The 20,237-nt window shown below is 48.2% G+C and overlaps 5 protein-coding genes across 5 annotated transcripts; 2 read left to right on the forward strand and 3 right to left on the reverse strand.

The window, feature by feature from the left end:
• Positions 1–4: 4 nt before the first annotated feature.
• F5J12DRAFT_786719 (uncharacterized protein) lies at positions 5–1,543 on the reverse strand (the record flags this gene model as incomplete). Its single annotated transcript, XM_051743501.1, has 7 exons — positions 5–114; positions 344–406; positions 608–737; positions 1,042–1,187; positions 1,222–1,315; positions 1,376–1,486; positions 1,523–1,543. 7 exons carry the CDS (start codon positions 1,541–1,543, stop codon positions 5–7), a joined length of 675 nt encoding a protein of 224 aa, XP_051594988.1.
• Positions 1,544–2,658: 1,115 nt separating this feature from the next.
• F5J12DRAFT_786720 (phosphatidylserine decarboxylase-domain-containing protein) lies at positions 2,659–4,171 on the reverse strand (the record flags this gene model as incomplete). Its single annotated transcript, XM_051743502.1, has 3 exons — positions 2,659–3,753; positions 3,803–3,847; positions 3,869–4,171. The coding sequence occupies 3 exons, from the start codon at positions 4,169–4,171 to the stop codon at positions 2,659–2,661; spliced, it is 1,443 nt and encodes a 480-aa protein (XP_051594989.1).
• Positions 4,172–5,917: 1,746 nt separating this feature from the next.
• Positions 5,918–7,278, reverse strand: F5J12DRAFT_922885 (uncharacterized protein; the record flags this gene model as incomplete). The annotated part of the gene is made up of 3 exons (XM_051749330.1): positions 5,918–6,262; positions 6,374–6,842; positions 6,863–7,278. The coding sequence occupies 3 exons, from the start codon at positions 7,276–7,278 to the stop codon at positions 5,918–5,920; spliced, it is 1,230 nt and encodes a 409-aa protein (XP_051594990.1).
• A 2,769-nt stretch (positions 7,279–10,047) lies between these two features.
• Positions 10,048–12,257, forward strand: F5J12DRAFT_930011 (Phophatidylserine decarboxylase-domain-containing protein). The gene is made up of 2 exons (XM_051749520.1): positions 10,048–10,911; positions 10,961–12,257. Exons 1-2 carry the CDS (start codon positions 10,546–10,548, stop codon positions 12,026–12,028), a joined length of 1,434 nt encoding a protein of 477 aa, XP_051594991.1. The 5' UTR covers positions 10,048–10,545; the 3' UTR covers positions 12,029–12,257.
• A 595-nt stretch (positions 12,258–12,852) lies between these two features.
• On the forward strand, positions 12,853–13,767 carry F5J12DRAFT_930012 (uncharacterized protein; the record flags this gene model as incomplete). Its single annotated transcript, XM_051749521.1, has 6 exons — positions 12,853–12,958; positions 13,027–13,115; positions 13,204–13,283; positions 13,333–13,337; positions 13,463–13,544; positions 13,641–13,767. 6 exons carry the CDS (start codon positions 12,853–12,855, stop codon positions 13,747–13,749), a joined length of 471 nt encoding a protein of 156 aa, XP_051594992.1. The 3' UTR covers positions 13,750–13,767.
• Between the last annotated feature and the right edge of the window lie 6,470 nt (positions 13,768–20,237).

The following is a 20,237-nucleotide window of genomic DNA, read 5'->3' on the forward strand; positions in this document are numbered from 1 at the left end:
AGCCTCACTCTGGTGCTGCAACTAGGTGTGTCAATAGCTCCACGGCGTGCGGTCCATCCAGATCCAGGTTGGACCCAAAGCGTAAACTGTTCCATATTTTCCGAGGGTCAGTGCCTGCGATGCCATCTGGTTCATGATTATCTATTTAATTGTCCCGGACCAGTCCGTCAGGTGATCTAATCGTGAGTGTAGGTTCTTCTTGATCTGTGGGGAATTCCAATTCGGCGTTCCAGGTTGCTTAGATCTTCCATTCAACTTCCGTATCCGTAACCATTCTTCCTCTCGAATACGCATCATTCCACATAGCCGGAGCGCAATCATGTTCATCCCACGGTCAACTCACACGAAGTCCAAGTCCCCGTGACAAGAAGCCGAAAGTTGAATTGTACTACTGCTTCGGGATTGCCTGCCCTACATGTGTTGGGTGGTGGATCGGATAAAGGGGCTCAGGTTTGTCGTTCGTTCCTCAAGCTTTTGTCTCAGTAATACTCGCTCCCAATCACAACAAACTTGTGGGTCCATTCTACCTCTCAGTACTACCACATTCATATTCACTGTAATCAGCGTTAACCATGGACCCAACTACTATTATGAGCCAAAAAACTACCGTCTGCAGATGGCTTCCCGAGGACCCGGCAATCGTCGCAGAATTCGTGAGCGACTTGGTCCAGGTCAGCCGCGTCCTCCATGGACTTCACCCTGTTACCCGTGAGCCTTTCGCGAAGCCGGGAGACAAACTGGACGAAGAAGTATTACGCCGTTCCAAAATTGATTTTGACATAAAACGCCTAGACATGTACAGGAAGAAATAGAGTATGGAAGAGAGCAAATATTGGACAGCCTAGAAAGATGGGACAGAGGAGAAAGACAGGAAAGGTGGGAGCTACGGAATCGGTCTGCGTTTGTGTGTAAGAGTCTTCATTGATCAACGTTGACACTTCGTTGGCGGAACTCTGTTATAGGCTAGGCTTAGATTACAATCTCTGGCACAAGGTAGGGTTGCGAGGACACACCTCATTTCCGGGGCGACGAATTCAGTACCAGTCCCACATCCAACATATCACGCTGCTCCTTGGACAACAACCATATCGATCTTGGCGACCTTTCCCGCTCGCAGGCCATCTCCACTCGTGCTTTGATCTTCTTCGGCGTTACGCCGCCCGTTGGCTTGATGTGCTTCGAGAGTGCTGGTTTGGGTGAGGTGTCGACTTGTGAAATTACCATCAATAAGGATGGCGTATTCCTGAAAGGAGATCCGCTGGGCATATTCTAGTGACTTGGAGGATCCACCTGCCGCCTTATCTTCCAACGTTTCCTGATCGTGACGTCGTGCATGCAGCATCGATAGGATCGAAAAGTGCGAGTCGACAAATACATTCTCAGCATAGAACCACTTTGAGGCGATAGCTTCGATCGCATGTTGGTATAATCTTAAAAACGTTGCCTTTCTGGTGTATACGATGGCAAGGTTGAACGTCGCCTCGACCTGTTTACATACGGCGCAACGTTTCAAGTAACTGACGGAAATGTCAAGCCCCAGCATTTTACTTGCTGCAGCCTAACATCCACACTCGAACAACATGCTAGGGGTCGAAAGGAGATGTGTTTGATTTTCCCATTGCCTCATCTTTCACGGTGTTGTTAGTAGTGCATTTAACACCGGTCCTTGACGACGGCATATAACGGCGACAGCAGGTAGAACAAGACTGTACAGACTACCCATTTCTAGAACATGCACGAAGATCTGCCAAAAATGCGGCGGGCTTATATGTGTCAGAGACAGCAGAGCGGGGATGCTGGTAGTCGGGCAGGTGACATGTCCATGTCGGCCCTCGATTGTTCGAGCCCAAATGCATTCCACGAATCTACGATCGGGATGCTACGGGCGGGGGAACTTCGTGAGGGACGCGTGCTCGAGGCGCACCGTAGTGGACAAAGCGCTGTCTTCCCTTTCCGCCAGGCAAATAGCAACGAAATAAGCAATGAAATCAAACGCGTCCATTTCTATATGGGCTCACAACTAGGGTATATCATGGGCCGGGGTTACCCTGGTAATACCTGCGGGTATTGTGTGAGTATGGCCCGTTCCATGGGTACGGGTAGGGGAGGGAGGGAGGGAGGGGGGGTGTACCCGTGGGTTCGGAAGCCGTGTGCTGTTGGTATACATACGATAACTGCCAGACTCTATGTCGAACCGAAGTCTCTAGCTGATAGCAGATAAGTAAACGATAAAACTTTCACCTATTGTTGCTCGCACAGAAGGCCGCCGTAGAAGATTGTAGCTCTGCAAGTACTGCCATGGCAAATACTCATCTACTTTCGACAACCTGGGTAGTTCAAATGCAGCGCACCTTAAGCCAAGCCAAGTGGAGCGCTGGGGCCCGGCAATGCTATCATGAAACTGGAGTTAAAATATGTAACCATTATTGCAAACCCGCTCCCTGCGAGATCACTCAACGTGGGTATCCCAGAGCGGAAGATGGGAGTAGAGAGACGCTGAAAGATGGCACTGCTGTCGTAGCGTGTCAAGCTCGAGGCCTGAAATGTTACATCGCATGCAAACACCTCAAGACACCAACTCAATACTGCTATCGTACACGCGAGCGATCGAGAAATGATACTACTTGTAAGTTTTATGTCAACTTTCCATCGAAGTTATTACCCTAAGGTGAGGATATCTTTGCCAACTTGCACCTTCGATCCGACCAACGGCACTTCGATGTCGTTACCGTCGTCGTCCTTGCCTGGCTGCATGATTGGCGTCACAGTCAGGCCACCGCGAAAGACGAGGCAGTGGGTGGATCCTCCGAAGTGGAACATGCCCAACTCGTCTCCCTTCTTGAGCACCTGACCCCTTTTGGCGGTAATTTCGCAAGTCGACACTTCGCATAAGCCAACGCCCACGAAGCATATCAAGCCAACGAGCTCCTCGGCTTGGATGAAGATCAAAGCACGAGTAGATATGGCAGTAACAAAGTCCTGTGAGCGGGTAATGACGTCGAAATCTTCATGGTCATCATCCAAGCAGCCAGCGTAGAAGGTTGGTGGTGGGCTATGATGCATCAGGCCCGAAATGATGCGTGTCTTCACAACAGTACCGTTGACAGGACTGCGCCAACGGTGATAGTCGAGAGATGCAAGCATCGCCTGGATAATAGTCCTGCCGACGAACGTGTCAACAAGATCATCCTCTCCGAGCATGTGGTTGAGGGAGTACGGGGTTTCCTTGATCCAGAAGTCGTCTGTCTTCTTGAGGTCGTAGTAAAGCTGGTAGATGGTAGACGTGCATGCAGAGTTGATGATCGCCGGATTGTCAGGATAAACAACGGCACGGTGGATGGGTTTCAGCTCCCTGACGAAGAGGTCGTCATAGGAGTTAAAACCGTAGTGAGGATCGCTGGTATCGCAAATATAGAAGTCGTCAAACGCTTGCTGCTCAGGGTTCCCACCAGCGTGCACGACCATGGCATTAGGCGCTGCGGTGCTGAGCCAGCCGCCCTCTCCATCGTGAATGACGTTCTTGGACGCCGATGACGTGAGGTGCACGTTCCATGCCAAGAACACCCTCCCGAATCTCTCATTGACTCCAGGGTGGGTGAATACGCTAGAACCTCCAGGAGTGTTGCAGAAACGCGAAATGATGGCGTAAAGGGGAACAGAAGCCGCCATTTGGCTCGCACTGTCCTCGCCATGGGTGGGCGCTGTCGTGAGGATCGTGTCGATCATCTCCATTAAGTCTACGTAGTCCTCGATCTAGCCTGAAATGAGTGGCGTAATGATGATCAAAGACGAATTTATGTACCTTTTCTTGACCCGGGCTCTGAGGCGGGGGAGCTTGCTGGAACATCTACTTGAACGCAACGTAGACCACGCCCTCCCTCTCAACGTAATCTTGGAACTCCTGGACTATAGGGTGCAATGCACCGACGGTGCAAATTTGCGGCTGGTCGACGGTGATGGAGCCGTAGTAACACCGCAGGCGGTTCATGTCAAACCTCATGCCGGCTTTGCTTATTTCTGTCTCCAGGTTCTCCCCGACATTGGCGAAACGCACGCGAGTTTTAGGGTCGCGCCCATGGATAAGACAACTTCGCTCAAGCAAGTCGCTCACGAATGCGTCGACGACTGCCGGGTCCTTGGGAAGCCATCTGCAGACGGTAGTTTTGGGCATGGTTAATGCTGATTATCGTCAATATGAAAGTGTGGTAGTAAGGCAAAAGGGACTCACGAGTATGAATATTGCAATGGGGAACAGGTAGTGCAGAGACAAAAGTCTGAGGAACGAACGAACGCTCTGAGATCTTTTATCCGATCCAGCCAGCCAAAGCATATAGGGCAGGCCATGCTGAAGCAGTAATACGATTGGAGTTTTGGCTTATCGTCGCCAGAACATCGTGTCAGTTGACCATAGGGCGGACATGATTGCGCTCCGGCTATGTGGAATGATGTGTAACCAAGAAAGAATGGTCACAAGTACGATCGACCCGGAACACCGAAACGGAATTCCCCACAGGTCACCATACTCGCGAATAGACCATCCGATGAATACATGACCGATAATCAAAAAGATGATCATGAACCAGACCGCACTGCAGGGACTTACCCCCGGAAAACATGGAAGAGATTACGCTTCGAGTCCAACTCGATTCGAAAGGATGGTGCACACCTGATCGCAGTCCGAGGTCCTGGCTGACCGCTTCACCGAGATTGGTTCCAAGGCAAAAGGGTATCGTCTTCAGTCTCCAATAGATAGAGAGATACTTGTGAGGGCGTACTGGAGTGCTGAGCAAGGACAGGGGATAATAAACAACGATGACAAAGATCCATGGGTAAAGATACACAGCTCACGCAAGCCCAAGAGTCCGATCCGGTAAGTGCGACTTAATGCTTCTGAGCTTCTTCCGAATGTTATTCTTGGGACCTATAACGTCATTGGACAACTTATTACCAATACCCAACGTTCGTGAACGGGGAACTAGTCAGTGTTGATCCGCGTTCGGCAGGCATGATTCTTTCTATCATTAGATTAGCAGCGAATGAGAATACTTGAGTACACTCTTATTAGATACAACGCCTAAGGGAGGCCCCGCTCTTCTTAAGTCCTATAATGCCATTGGTTAATAATAATACCAACAACCTTCTTCGACATCTTAGGCACCGTTGATCAGACATCGTTCATCCTGTTACTAGAATTGAGGCGGACGAGAACGCTTACTAGTGATCAAAACGACGCCCTTCCTCCAAGAGCAAGGTATACCATTGATCATGGGAGGTCTGCGATTATAACCAGATGGCATTTATTGAATAGACCGAATCGTCGTCATAAAGCAGCCTGCACAAAACTTCTTCTTTCATTTCGTCATGCATATGTGGACAATCAGGTGTCTAGAGGAAGAAAAAGCTTGTTAGGAAAACCGAGGGGCAGGTTGGTGGGGGAAAAGTTGTTAGTCTTCGGTTGCAAACGTCCAATTGGTCTTGACATCAGTCAGCTTCAGATCTAATTTTCAGTACATACCGACACCTTTGCCAATGAAAAAGCCCCCGTTCGAACCTTTAACTCTTCTGACAAGGTAATATGATCTTCGACTGACAGTTATGGGTCGTAGAATGAGGGTACTACCGACATGCTGGCTAGTCCAGACCAGCGAAAGGGGCAATGTCACAGGAACAGCCCCACTCTCGACGATATTAGTAGTGCAATGTCATCGTTTAGATCAGTCCGGAGAACCTCGCCATGCTGTGATCGATAGCAGGTTGTGTAGTGTCTAACAAGGACGAGATGGCATAGTTAGGGAGGCCAACACGGGTAATCGGCAGCAAGCAGGATATGGTTGTGTTGCTCTGTTCACGATTTAGCAGTTTGCAGCTAATGCTTTCGTCTCAAGTCCGCGGAGGAGAACGGAGACGGATCAGAACCTCACGTGAACCACGGATGTCGGATGACATCCTGTATGCGAATCCTCTCCTCCGAGAAATACTTCAACATCTTCAGCAAAAGATCCTGCAACAGCCCAACTTCTTCCTCTTGCAGTCGCACCCCGGGCTTTTCAATCATCGGACCTTTGTCTTCAGGCGGCTGATCTTCTTGCTCGCCTATCTCGAACAACTTGGCCCTAATGGAGCTTTTATAAGCCTGCAAAAGCACGCCGGCCCGTTCTCGATCCTGCTCGCTCTTTGGTTGCCCGTCCTCCTCGAACCATAGCATGCACTGTTCGAAAGCAGCCCAACAGGGGTCAGGTAGTCGCCCCAGCATCTCAACAATCTACCTGAGAACGTCGACGTCACTTCCCAAGAACGATTCGAAGAGGGCAAAGCTTGCGCGGATTTCAAAGATCGCGCAAGCGAGCGCCCAGATGTCCGCCTCGAAGCCCACATGCCCCTTAAACCATGTCTCTGGCGACTGGTAATTCGGCACCGTACCTGGCTCGTAGGACGATGGTGGAGAGGTAACGATGTAAGACTGGCCAAAGTCACTGACGATAATGCTTTCTTGAAGAAGCATTGCGTCCGATATCCTGAAGTTCTCGAAGGGTGCGATGAGGATGGCTGGTGCGTGAGGACCGGGCTGTTGTCCGTCACGGGATCTGATACCCTCCGTCTCTGGGTTGCCAAGATGGGCGTACACTTCGGCGTCCGACCATTTGATGACGTGGGGCGATAGTCGAAACAAAATGTTCGATGTGGTCAGGTCCAGATGGAGTCGTTCGTCGGCACCTGACATCGTTGAGAAAGAGGCAGAAGATTGCTTATCTCCATGAACGACGCCGGCGCGGTGCATGTGGTGTATTCTCATCGCTGTTTGTTTCGCGACATTCCTAGCCAAGTCTGCACGTAGTCGGCAGCTCGCCCGGGTGAATCACACATAGCGAGGATACTGGGGCCAGCAAGAGGAAATACGAGACATAGGTGGGAGCCATTCGGACCTTGTACGAAAAGATGGTGATCAACAGTCTGGAAACCGATAGACTCAGAAGAAGGGAGAGACGTTCGAAGTGTTTGAGAAATAACGAGTTCGGGGATCTCGCTTGGGACCTTGCATAAAGAAACATCGGCACGCATTACCTTGAGGGTGACGATTCTACCCTGGTTTCCCTCTTCCAGTTGATCGCGCGCCAGCCAAACAGTAAAGGAGCCTCCAAATCCAAGTTTATGATGGACCCTGAAATGTCCTTGGTCAAAGGTGTTGCCAACAGATATTGGGTGGGAACCACGGGGTCGATAATCTTCGATGTCCTCGATTACACCAAGGTGCGAAGGGATGAAACAAGGGGCCATCATCGTGGAAGTACCACGCAAGACTGGACTGAAGAAGCAAGTAGGGGAATGAAGCGGTTCTCTGGAAGTCGAAGGATGGCGAACATTCGAATGCTTGAGAACCGGCCAACCACCTGCATAGTACTCCCGATGACAGCGTCTAACTGGGTTAACCAGTGCTTGTACTTGTACACAGAAAAAATAACTGGACCACATCAGGAAGCGGATAAATGGTTCAAACCTGTTCAAACCCGTCACTGACTGGTCGTGACCGCGATTCCGTCATTCACTGTCCCTCTGATGCACAGTAAGGTTCGCACGGGCCATGGTTCGGCGAGGAGGACGAGCAGCCGGGAAAGCGAGAGAAGCGGCTGAGAAACGTGCGAGATGCGACCCCAAGACCAGGCTCGAGGATGGAACTCGACGAGAAACTACGAGGAATGGTAGGCCCGCAGATGGTGGGGGGTCTGCTCACGTGAGGCCTCACTTTCTCACGCATGGACTACCAAATCCCATCTCACCGTTTTGCTTATGTAAGTTCATCCAGTACTATCTAAGGATAATCCAATCCATCCCAGTGCATCCCTGCATGCGAAGTGAAAACCCACTTCTCTGCCACTTGTGGACTTTTCAGAACGTCTGCAGAAAGCCACCTGTCATAGGAATGCTGGAACGGGCAATAAGTGCTGATCTCCTATTTGCAAGTGGCATCCCAGTTTAGTGGGGGACGCTCTGCCGCCTTTAGTACGCATCTTGGGTCCAAACTCGCCACACGTTTGACAGTTGTCCTGCAACCAAGTTCGCCTACCTTGCCTCCGCTTCAAGCACTTTCCGCCCAACTTGTGGGAAACCAGTAATTTTGAAGGTCGTCAAATCATCCCGTATTGACTTCGGAGGCGGTTGGCTGAGTACAGGTGAAAGGTTGATATACTAGTGTGGGTGGTACGCACTTACTTTTTGTCTCGACAGGGGGCACAGGGTGGTGCTGTGTACAAGGTCATGTGCACAGTGGCTCCAGGCTGAGCAGCTGGTCTTTTTGTTCTTCACGTAGGTCGAAACATGCTTTGGAACTAAATACTAATGCCAACTACAACGCAGCTTGATTCCACCCCGAAAGTCTTGATGCCAACATAGGGCATTTACCATACTACTACGGCATCCCCCCATCACAGGGACTTCATTCAGCAAACGGTCGTCGTCGAATGGAACGTGCACTCTACAGCTCTCAAGACGGTGATCCTCCATGTTCCCATTGGTTCTGAAGGGTTCAGAATCCATGCCTCTTCATCTGCAAGTCTGGCACCCATGATCTCTCGGTTCTTCGGTCTGATGTGGTGCCTAGGTAGGCCAAGGAATCTAAGAAAGAATACTGTCCCTTCACGTGATGCATGCGGTCACAGGAAGCGACTTTCTTCCGAATTAACCTCTGGAGTTCGCTAAGGGACACGGTCACTAAATCACAGTGTAATGTATTGCAGGCAATGTCAATACATGTCCGTGTATGCAGAGGAAGATGCCAGGCAAAAAACTAAACGGTCCGAGATAAGGTGATTGAGAAACGGTGAGTGGAAGCACGAAGCACTTTCTGGCCCAAAACGGAAACGACGTTCTGCTGCGAGAAGAAGGCGACCCAAGCGGGTCTCGACTGCGAAGCGCCGAGGACGGGACGGCTAAGGCTAGGGACTGGTGCGACAAGAAGTAGTAGTTGCTCACGCTTGTTCGAGGACTAAACTCCGCGACCCTGCCACAGAGCCGCACACTCGTGACGAAGTAACGCCCTCATTTGTCAAGGGTGCGATTGATGTCCACCACCTACCCGATAGGCAAGTCAGACCGTCTGATGTGCAATATCAACAACCCATACTGTCATCGCTGGCCAGCTTGTTGGTGGCACCCTCGTTTTTGACGCCCAGTCAATGATCATGTCATGTGCGTGTCACGAATGCACTAGATTTCCAATATGCTCAATCTCTCGTGCAGTGGAGTACGATGCCCGTGCGCTGGGGAAGGACGTCTTCCTGTTGATTCGAAGAAATCGTCTCTTCTGCCGAGAATGAACCACCTAATTCCCATCAAGCACATACGTACACAAACTCTGGTTGTTGGGTGAGTTATTCACAATTCCTCATGCAATATGCGGTGGAATGCTCGATCTGGACTGACACGTCCATTTGCTTTCTTATGTTGCAGTTATTTTATGATTAACGGGTTTTGAACGATATGGAAAGTACGTATACTTATGATATGGTTGCTTCTGGGTGAAATTCAAGTGATACATAAAATAGTCCCTACTGAATCCCAGACGGCAATATATAAGCGTGGACGAACGTTGGCGAGCTATTGTCTATGAATGTAATCGGAGCACTGGGGAAAGAACGTTCGACGGAACCTGGACGGTATTTACCGATCACCTCGTGTTACCGTAAAACCTTATTCCTGTGCCCTTTGGCGCCCAGGTGAGCGTCACGCGGATCTCCAGGCGGGGGTGATGGCTCCGCAAATACCTACTGATCGTCGGATATGGATTCTGGGCTTGGCGAGTTATTTTGGTACCTCATGAATTTCGTCTTCCTTACTCAAATTGTGGTATACTCAAGGGTACGTGTCCGTAATCAAAGAGCCATTACGGGGTATTTACCCATTTCCAAAAGTCATATCTGGTAACTATGACCCTCATGATCAAGAGTGGAACACGATAGAAGATCATATTTCGTGCCTGCGCAATGGAAACTGTCAGGTGGAGAAAAAACAAGAATCCCGTCAGTCAGGTGCTCTTATCGTGTATCAGTAGCGCCAACCTGTACCAGAGGCTCATGCCGGAGCAGAGTTACCCCTTGTTTATTGAAGGGTAGCTTGTTCACATAGGCGATTATCTGCCTGAGCATCAGTGATGCCAACCTGTTGGACGATCCACTCGCGAATATGGCTACCTCGGCTCGCAGGGAATTCTATTTCGGCGTTCCAAGTATTCCGTTTGGAAGGCTACACCCACAATGGTCACCATCCTTCTTTGGTCGCGCATCAATAAGTGTAGCCAATCGCATCCATGCTTGTGCAGGGTTGACCGATGTCCCTATGACTCGGAAGCAAAGTTGCGATCTTATTATTCAGGACAACCTTCCCGATATGTTTATAGCTGGATGGACCGGATAAAAGGGCTTAAGTTTGACGTTCACTCCTCAGACTTTCGTCTCTGCAACTTTCGTTCCCCATCTCGACAGCCGTATTCGTAAGCTCTTTTCCACACGCAGTTCCGTCTCACCTTCGTACTGACTGCAGCCAGCATTGATCATGCCCGAAACCACTGTCTGTAGGTGGCTGCCCGAAGACCCGGCAGCCATTGAAGAATACGTGCACGACTTGCTCTACGTCAGTCGCCTCATTCATGGACGTCACCCTGATACCTTTGAACCATTTGCGGAGGTAGGAGAAGAGCTGGAGATGGCAGTTGGCAGAATCAATGTGGGCTTCGAGCTAAGCCGTGTACGACACTGTTATTACTTTGATGTCGGCGAGGAAGAAGTCTACCGCGTCCGCACGCTGCACCCCATAGTGCAGGAGTTCAAGGATTTCATCGAGAAAGACGGTGCTGCCTACGCTGCTTTCAATAAGATGTTTGAACAAGCTGGGCCGCCTCAGAATGACCAGCAAAGAAGGGTATGTAATTCTGGCTCTTATGACTGTTACGCCGCTTATTGTAGTCTAGGTAAGAAACTACGTGGAGTTGATGGAGGCTATCGACACCAACCTTGCAATCGCGCCTACATATCGTCCGGGCCCAAGCGCGATGGTTGCTGGCGTTCCCTTTTACGGTATCATTGCCCGTTTCTGTAACACCAATGCTGGCTACGAAGCATTCACCCATCCCGAAGTCAATAAGAGATTCTACGGGGTGTTCACGGCGTGGCACGCTTATCTTATGTCGCCAGCGTCCGCCAGAGTAATTCATGCAGAAGAGGGCGGCTGGCTCAACACTGCGGCGCTCAGAGCCATGGTCCAGAGCGCTGGAGGAAATCCTGAGCAGGACACGTTTGAGAGCTTTTATGTTTGTAATACCACTGCCCCTCACTATGGTTTCAAGTCCTATGACGAGCTCTTCGTCAGGGAGTTACATCTCCGGCACCGCGCCCCTGTTCTTCCTGAAAACCCAGCGATCGTCAACTCTGCATGCTCGTCTACTGTCGACAAGCTATACAATAACCTCCAGAAGACAGATAAATTCTGGATCAAGAGGACCCCTTACTCACTCAGCCATATGCTTGCAGATGATTCGCTCACTGATCAGTTCGTGGGTGGGACTCTGTTACAGGCTATGCTTGGATCTCTCGACTACCACCGCTGGCGCAGCCCTGTGAAAGGCACCGTCGTGAAGATACGCCTCATTTCGGGCGCGACTCACGCTAACCCGCATCCAACCTACTACGCTGCTTGCTTGGATAATAACACAACGGATCAGGACGTCGTTTCCCGTTCTCAGGACTTTGTCTCGAACATATCCACACGTGCATTGATCTTCATCCAAGCTGAGGAGCCCGTTGGCCTAATGTGCTTCGTGGGTGTTGGCTTGGGTGAGGTGTCTACCTGCAACATGGTTGTTCGGCAGGGCCAGAGGCTCGAGAAAGGTGCTGAGTTGGGCCAGTTCCACTTCGGAGGATCTACCCACTGCCTCATCTTCCGACGTGGCGTGACTGTGACGCCGATTGATCAAGGTGGTAGACCCCTGGTAGGATCGAAGGTGCGAGTTGGCAAAGATATCCTCACCGTAAGAAGGTAGAATTGAAAAGATGGTTTCGCCCGCATGTGTCTCGTGTGTACGATAGCAAAATTAAATCGGTGTCTTGATGTGTTTGCATGCAATGTAACATTTCAGGCTTTACGACGGCAGTGCCATCTTTCAGCATCTTACTCGACTTAGTATAGGGTGCCAGCAATGCGGGCGGTTGAAAGGAAATGAATCGGACCAGTCTCACTTCGAAGGATCTTCCCGCTGCCTCATCCTCCGCTCTGACTTACCTGATCTCGAATCGCAGGGATATCATTAATGGTAGGATTGAAACTATGAATCGGAAAACATATTCTCTGTATACTAGCTTGAGGGGTTTCCGACTAACTCGGGCTCGAAGACTGTATCACACAGCGAATTTTCCACTATATAGTACCCTGTTATATGTAATACAATATGTCAATCTCACACTTAGAATACAGATTTTTTCAGTATGCCATCATAAACTCTAAGTGAGATTGACGTATTGTATTACATATAACAGGGTACTATATAGTGGAAAACTCGCTGTGTCAGGGACGACATGTTTGCATAATATCAGCCAGATTAGGCTTGTGACAGCGGTTCCACCTTTGGAGTTTTTTGGCGTCTTATAAACTCAGTTGTCATCGAGAGTAGGTAGTTTGGCTTGCTGTGTTGGCTTGGGCGAGGTGTCTACCTGCAACATCGTTGTTCGGGACCGCTGGGGGCCCGAGAAAGGAGTCGAGTTGGGCCATTTTCACTTCGGAGGGTCTACCCACTTCCGTGCTGGTTCGCCCAGGTCACCGATCATGCGGGGCGAGAACAACGACATGTGATTCATAGAATCAAAAGCGATGAAGTTGGTGCATATGCTAGTGCTCCAGCTGGCATCATTTGGCTTGCTGATAACAGTGCACCCCATCCGTCGAGCAAGAAGCAATGCCTTTGCCATTGTTTCAAGTAATTTAGGTGGCGTTCTCGCCATCCGGTTGCTGGGTTCCTGTCTCCTGCTCCAAAATATACGGCAGCTACGATCACATTCATTGCCATGTCCATCAACCAGGCTGTGGTTTCATCTCTAAATCTGTTTTACCTTTCATGGGGGAACCGTGCAGAGGTGGGAAACGAGACTTTTTATGGCGAAACACGATAATTAATCCGACCATTTGAGAGATCACAGTGCGTGGCTCGTGTACGCTTCGTAGGTCAGGGTGCAAGGCACGAGAATTCAAGCGGGCGGGTTTCGATGGAAAATTATCTGCTTGGAACTGCACAGCAAGTTAAAGTATATACTTGCTGAACGTAAAGTTCACATACCTCGCCTATATTCACAGCGACGGTGAGTAACTATCCGGCTTGTCCTAGTGACGCATTGTCATCTCTGTTTTCGTACATTCAGTCGTGGGGTGAATATAGTTGGACTCATGTGTAGCATCGTACCCAGCATCTAGTTCCTCCTTTCAGTTATCCGTCTTGACTTTGTCTCATTCATACATAATCTCTTGGACGTGACTGGTATTGATCGGAGAGTGGGCAATGATCCGTTGTACGTATCTTTTGTTCTCGCAATCTCTTCCAGTTTATCCTGTCCGTCCTTATAGAGTCTCTCAGTTGGTATCACTTGATAAAGTGACGTGTCCAGAGTGGATAAGGGAAGTTACCAGAAAGACATGGTAGGACACGATCGCACACATAAAGAAAACCAAGTGAGAAAGGTGGAGGAGGGGGAGAAAGGGAAAGGACGGAAGTGAGCTAGTAAGTTGAAGGAAGGCGCTCCGAAGCCCCCATTGCCATTGTTAGAGCGACAACCTGATCACCAGGCCAAAACTGGAGCCAGCTTCCATACCTACCGTGTCTCCATTGAGTGCTGCCACTGGCAGTACCAGTTGTATGCAATAGCCCTCTGGTTGCTCCTGGATGCAGGGCACTTCTGCATGTGATTCACATTATTATTAAAATGCAGATGCTACACTAGGGAAATGTTTAAGCAGGGTGGAAAGGAAGTTTATGCAACTGTTTGTTTTATGAGGTGATGCTGTTTATGTAGGAATACCAACCTGCCGTCACACCCAAATAAGGAAATGATGACATGTAGAGAGTGTGGGACACATGTCATAACCCCAAGAAGGGGACAAGCAAAATGAAAAATATAAAGGTGGGAGTAGGGGTGGATGTGCCCCAACAGACAAGATATCAAATGTACAATGTAGATATAAGGTAGCTACTGCAGGGGAAAGAATCCCCATGAGATGAGAACATCACCTTGTTGACCCACTTCCCTATCTTAATGCACTGAGTCCTGAGCCAGCCATCCTCACACATATCTTTGCTTGCACCTAATCACTCCCATGTCAGCCACTGTGCACACATCATTCCTAACAGGTTATGAGCCCTGCCTGCTCATAACTGACCTCATCACCAAGCCACCAACATAGAGCCAAGAAGATCCACCTGTTTATCCATCAGAAGGGGGAGAAGAGAGATGTCAAGAGCAAGGGTGCCAGCCAATCCACAAGGCACAACACCCGAAGGGGATGGACCCCCTAATGCATGGACCAGCGAGCCAATGTGGTCTTCACCTGAAGCACTGATGGTGTCAGCTAGTGCCTTGAGGATGCCCCAGGTAATGCCTGACTCACCTGTTGACTTACCAGCAGTTGCAGGCCCCTTGTTGCAACTGATAGGGCCAAGCCTGGCCATTGATGGGTCTTCAACATTGATGATGGCATTGTCGAAGGGAAAGGGGCAAGCCAGATCCAGAGAGAGAGGATGAGAGGGAGAGATGAAGATAGATAAGATGGAGAAGCTCATCTCTAATAACTGGGCAGCATGGAAAAAGAAGATCACCACCATACTTTGGCTCCAAGATCTGTATGAGATGGTGACAGGGGACAACCCACAGCCATCCAAGACCCTGCCAGATGAATTGAATGCCTGGCATAAATGTGACAAACACACATACACAATGCTTATGGCAAATCTTGCTAACGATCAGACTGTCCATGCCCAGTCAGAGACAGAGACCAGTGCCATGTTGTGGTGTAATCTACATGTGGTACATGAGACCCAGGGCCAGCAGTCCATTGCCACCATTAGGTGCAAGATCTATGGCCTCAAGGCACAGGAGGACATGGACCTCCCTGATCATATCACTAGACTATGTGACTTGCAAAACTGGCTGTATGAAATGGGTGATGTCATGCTTGATCCCCAGTTCCAGGCTGTGTTGCTGTTGTCACTCCCTACCTTGTGGGATAGCTATACCTCCAGCTTCCTCAGAGGGTTGCATTCACAAACAACAAAGATATCTGTGCAAGAGATAATATCATTACTCTGCACTGAGTAGGAATGCCACAAGTGTGAGGGTGGAGAGAGTGCGTACTATGCTGAGAGTGGCAGGAGCAGTAAATGTAAGGCCAATCATCTGGGCCCATGTGACATATGTGGTTGCACCAATCACAGAACCTCCAAATGCCACTTCAAGAACAAACCCAAATGTGGACACTGCTGATGGTTTGGCCACACCACTCAGGAGTGTTGGACCAACCTGGGTAACAAAGATAAATGGCGAAGACAGAGATCTAGAGACCGAGATAGAGATTGGGATAGGAAGTGGTCTAGTAAATGCTTCAGACGATCAGATAAGGCACATTGTGCAGTGGAGAATACAGACTCCAAAGATGATGTAGCATTCTCCTCTACTGAAAGTGTAGATACAAAGTCCCCCAAATCAGAGACCTATTCTGCATACATGTGGTTGGCTGATAGTGCTACAACATTGCATATCTGCACTCATTGTGAAGCATTCACTACCTATGAGGTACTACCAGACAAAACAGTCTCTAGAATAGGTACCAAGCTGGCTGCCATACCTGGACATGGCACAGTCACAGTGAATAGTCAAATAGGTGACTGGACAGTCACTGTCAATCTACACAATGTGTTACATGTGCTGTCATTGCCTAATAACTTATTTTCAATTGGCTGCTTAGATGCACAAGGTGGCCACTCCATTAGTGGAGGAGGCCAGATCGAGTTGTGCAATTCCTCAGGGGATGTTATTGCACTGGGGAAGTGGAAAAACCATTTGTATGAACTACAATTTACAATACCTATGAGGAGTGAGCAAACCAGTCTCACAGATGAAACAACCTCATGGAAGACATGGCATACATGCCTTGGCCATATTGGGATAAGCAGACTGCACTGCCTGTTCCATAAGAAGTTAGTAAAAGGGTTTGAAGTCAATCCAAACTTGCCCAATTTCAATTGCAAAGCGTGCACTGCCACTAAACAGACATGTGAGCCTCACCCATCTGAGGCAACACAATGAACCTCAGTGTCAGGAGAGTTAACTCATACAGATGTATGGGGACTGTCACATATGACATCCATCCAAGGTTATTGATACTACATATCATTTATAGATGATGTGACAAGATATGCTACAGTCTACTACATGAAACACAAAGGGGAAGCCACAGAACATGTCAAAGAATATGTGTTGATGATGGAAAGACAGAGAGAGATATCCCCTAAGAGAATCAGATGTGACAATGGAACTGAATACATCAACAATGTGCTGACAACATGGTGCAAAGAGAAAGGAATATTGCTAGAACCTATGGCACCATACTCACCATCCCAAAACAGTGTGGCTGAGTGATTCAATCGCACTGTCGTAGAGCTAGGATGGGCAATGCTACTAGCAAGAGACATGCTGAAATTCCTGTGGTGTGAAGCCATAAATCATGCAGTTTATGTGTGCAATCACGCATGGACATGCACCTGTGATAGGACACCATACAAGGCATGGCATGGGCAAGAGCCCAATGTATCACACTTGCAAGAATTTGGGATGCATGTATGGATCCTCGATGAACACAAAATGATCTCAAGTTGGATGTGAGATCACACATGTACCCATTCATGGGCTTCCTAGATGGCCTGCACACTGTTCAGTATTTCGATGCACATACAAGACAAGTCTACACCTTGAGGAATTATTGATTCCATCCAGAAATCAACTTGCCTCCTTGAGACCTGCCACTTGCAGGGGGAGACACTGGAGGTGAGGAAGAAAGAACCATCAGCAATAAGGCAGAATCAAAATGGAAACAAATAGAGTCACATGATGAGCCCATGAGGCAAAGCAAAAGGGCCTGGACGTTACATGATTACAATGTGTTGAATGATCCATTACCCGATTTGGATGAATTACTAAATGATGATCAAACATTGGAGAATCACAAGCTCTCGTCAGCAGAGCGAGTGTATTTGGCATTTAATGAAAGTACATTAGGGGAAGGTGACCCCAAGACACTACAAGAGGCTAAAGCCTCACTTGAGTGGCTGGAATGGCAAAAAGCCATAGAAGCTGAATTACAACAATTGCACAAAAAAGGGACATGGATATTAGTAGATCCACCCAAAGGGCGCAAGCCTGTATCAAATAAATGGGTATTTACCTGAAAATACAACAGGGATGGGGTACTCCAAAAATACAAGGTGAGATTAGTTTCCAGGGGGTATTCCCAGGTCCCAGGAATGGATTACAATGATACCTATTCCCCAGTCATTAGATTAGAAACAATACACCTTATCTTATCATTGGCCAACACCCAAAACTGGGAGATCCAACAAATGGATGTAAAGGGCGCATATTTAAATGGAAAATTAAAAGAAGAAATATATATGGAGCAGCCCAAGGGTTTTGACAATGAAACTGGATGCCTATGCAAATTAATTAAAACATTATACAGACTGAAACAATCTGGATGAGAGTGGAATGAAGAGCTAAATGGCCAATTACAGACCATTGGCTTCACCTGACTTCACTCTGATCCCTGTGTATACATAAGGAAGACCTCGACTATGATTGAGATCATTATGGTATGGGTAAACGACCTAGTACTCATCACCAATACTGCCAAACTCATGACCAAACTAAAAATACAACTACAAAATATGTTTGAGGTAACAGACCTCAGAGACCCAAGTAAGCTAGTTGGGATTGAGATCACATGAAATCACACAAGTGGAACAATCACCTTCAGCCAGACATGCTATATAGAGGGATTACTACAAAAATATGGAATGAACAATGCAAATCCAGTCAAAACTCCACTTGATCTGGATATGCAGCTAAGTCCATGTGACACCAAGACTGAAGATGTACCTAGCAGCAATTATGTGACACTCATAGGACACCTAATGTATGCATCAGTGGCCACAAGGCCCAACATAACATATGTGGTCAATAGACTTGCATCCTTCATGGAAAATCCTGACCTGTCCCATTAGACAGCAGCAAAAAGAATATTGAGATATCTAGCAGGAACTAAGAGCCATGGGATCACCTACAAAGCTGACCCAGCTCATCCCGAACATAATAAACTAATTATGTATTCAGATGCCGACTTCACTAATGATGATGATCAGATGTCAATCTCAGGTTATGTATCCATCTTCAACCAAGGCATGGTCATGTGGTACTCAAAGAAACAGAGCCACATGGCCCTCTCTATGGCAGAAGCTGAATACATATCAATGGCAAATGCAATGTGCGAAATCATATGGCTATGAAGCCTACTGAATGAGCTAAATTGCCCACAACTAGAAGCTACAATGCTTTACAGTGACAATCAGTCAGTGCTAGCAATCGCAAGAAATGTGCAGTACCACCAGCAATCAAAACACTTTGATACCAAAAATCATTTCATTTGCAACTGTGCAAAAAGGGAAATAATTAACTTAAAATACTGCCCCATGGTCAAAATGATGGCTGATATTTTCACCAAAGCATTAACCAGACTGAAACATGAACATAATAGAGAAGCCTTGGGCATGACCCTGGCTTGAGGGGGAGTGTAGGAATACCAACCCACTGTGAGTCAAAGTGAGGTTCAGTGGTGAAAACCAACCAAAACCAACACAAAAGACAATGAAAGTGAGTGGTGGTGTGCCTATGCAGTACCTAGATGGTAGAACCTGTTCTTTGGGAGGGTTTTTGCAAGCTACAACACTCAAAGATGAGTGCTGAGGGTTGGGGGTGCTCCTGACGAAGAGGGAGCAAGAATGCGATAGAAAGCGATAGGGTAGACTGCTGTCAGCCTACAGAAGGATGGATGGTGACTTAATTCAATGTCCTAAGCTGTACTGAGCTCAGGGAGGGCTTGGAGCAAAGTATATGGATGATAGATGATGATAAGTGAAGTAGATGATAGCTAGACCCTTAATAAAGTCTCAACTATCAAAGCTGATGAATGATTTACTGAGAGATGATAAATTGTGAGCAAGAGGGGCTCTCTGATGTCTTTTTTTTTGCTACCTAAGTACAGTGACTTATATACAGTACAGGGGCATTGCCTATGGAAAACAAGGTGCAAACACTTGGTAAGTGATTGGTAACTGATGAGTAAGGAATGTAAGCAATGGGTAATCATCTTGGAAAGCATTGGTAAGCATTGGTAAGGATAAGTAAGCCAAAAAGCGAAGAATCAGTAAGCAAAGTCAAAAGATTGGTAAGTATTGGCAATAGGTGAGTCAAAGACAGTCAGAATGTCAAAGTATGAGTCAAGCAATGTCAGGAACCAAGAAAGTGCACTGGAATCACATTAGGGGGAGGCTGTGCATGTCACATCTTGAAGAGATCACTTCTAGGCCAAAGTGGGATGACAGGGAGGCAGTGCTGATCTGATGCTGATATAGTACATCCAAAAGTAGACAGGGTGAGTCAGATGTCAACAGGGGTCAAGCTTTGGGGGTCTGTGGGGTGACAGGAGCATAGGGGATCACAACTTTCCCCCCCAAACCATCCTCTCAGTGAAGCAAATAAAAACTTCATGAATGAGGCTCTGTTGGAAGAGAGGATGAAGGGGGAGCGTCTTCTGCTGTATCTTGCAACAAGGAGGCAAGATGTGCATCATATTCATCATGGATGCGATCAGGGAGAGTGGAGAACAGTAGATTATACTGTAGCTGTCGCAATTTTGGAAGAATGATGGATGAGACTGGTATGAAGACGTTGCAGGGGGCAGGGAGGAAGGATCCATATGCTTCTTGGACTGGAGAGACTGAAATGACCACATAAGACCTTTCCAAGTGAATGACGGACCTGAGGCGACCAAAGAACGTCCTCCTGGAGGTCATACTGACAAAAAGAACATGCTGTCCAAGCTGGATGGGCTGAGAGGGGGCAGATGAGGGTGGGATGTACCAGGATGCTTCAGGATGGAAG

The sequence above is a fragment of the Pisolithus orientalis genome (genome assembly GCF_024613125.1).
Source record: "Pisolithus orientalis strain OTSU chromosome Unknown F5J12scaffold_64, whole genome shotgun sequence".
NCBI classification, from domain to species: domain Eukaryota; kingdom Fungi; phylum Basidiomycota; class Agaricomycetes; order Boletales; family Pisolithaceae; genus Pisolithus; species Pisolithus orientalis.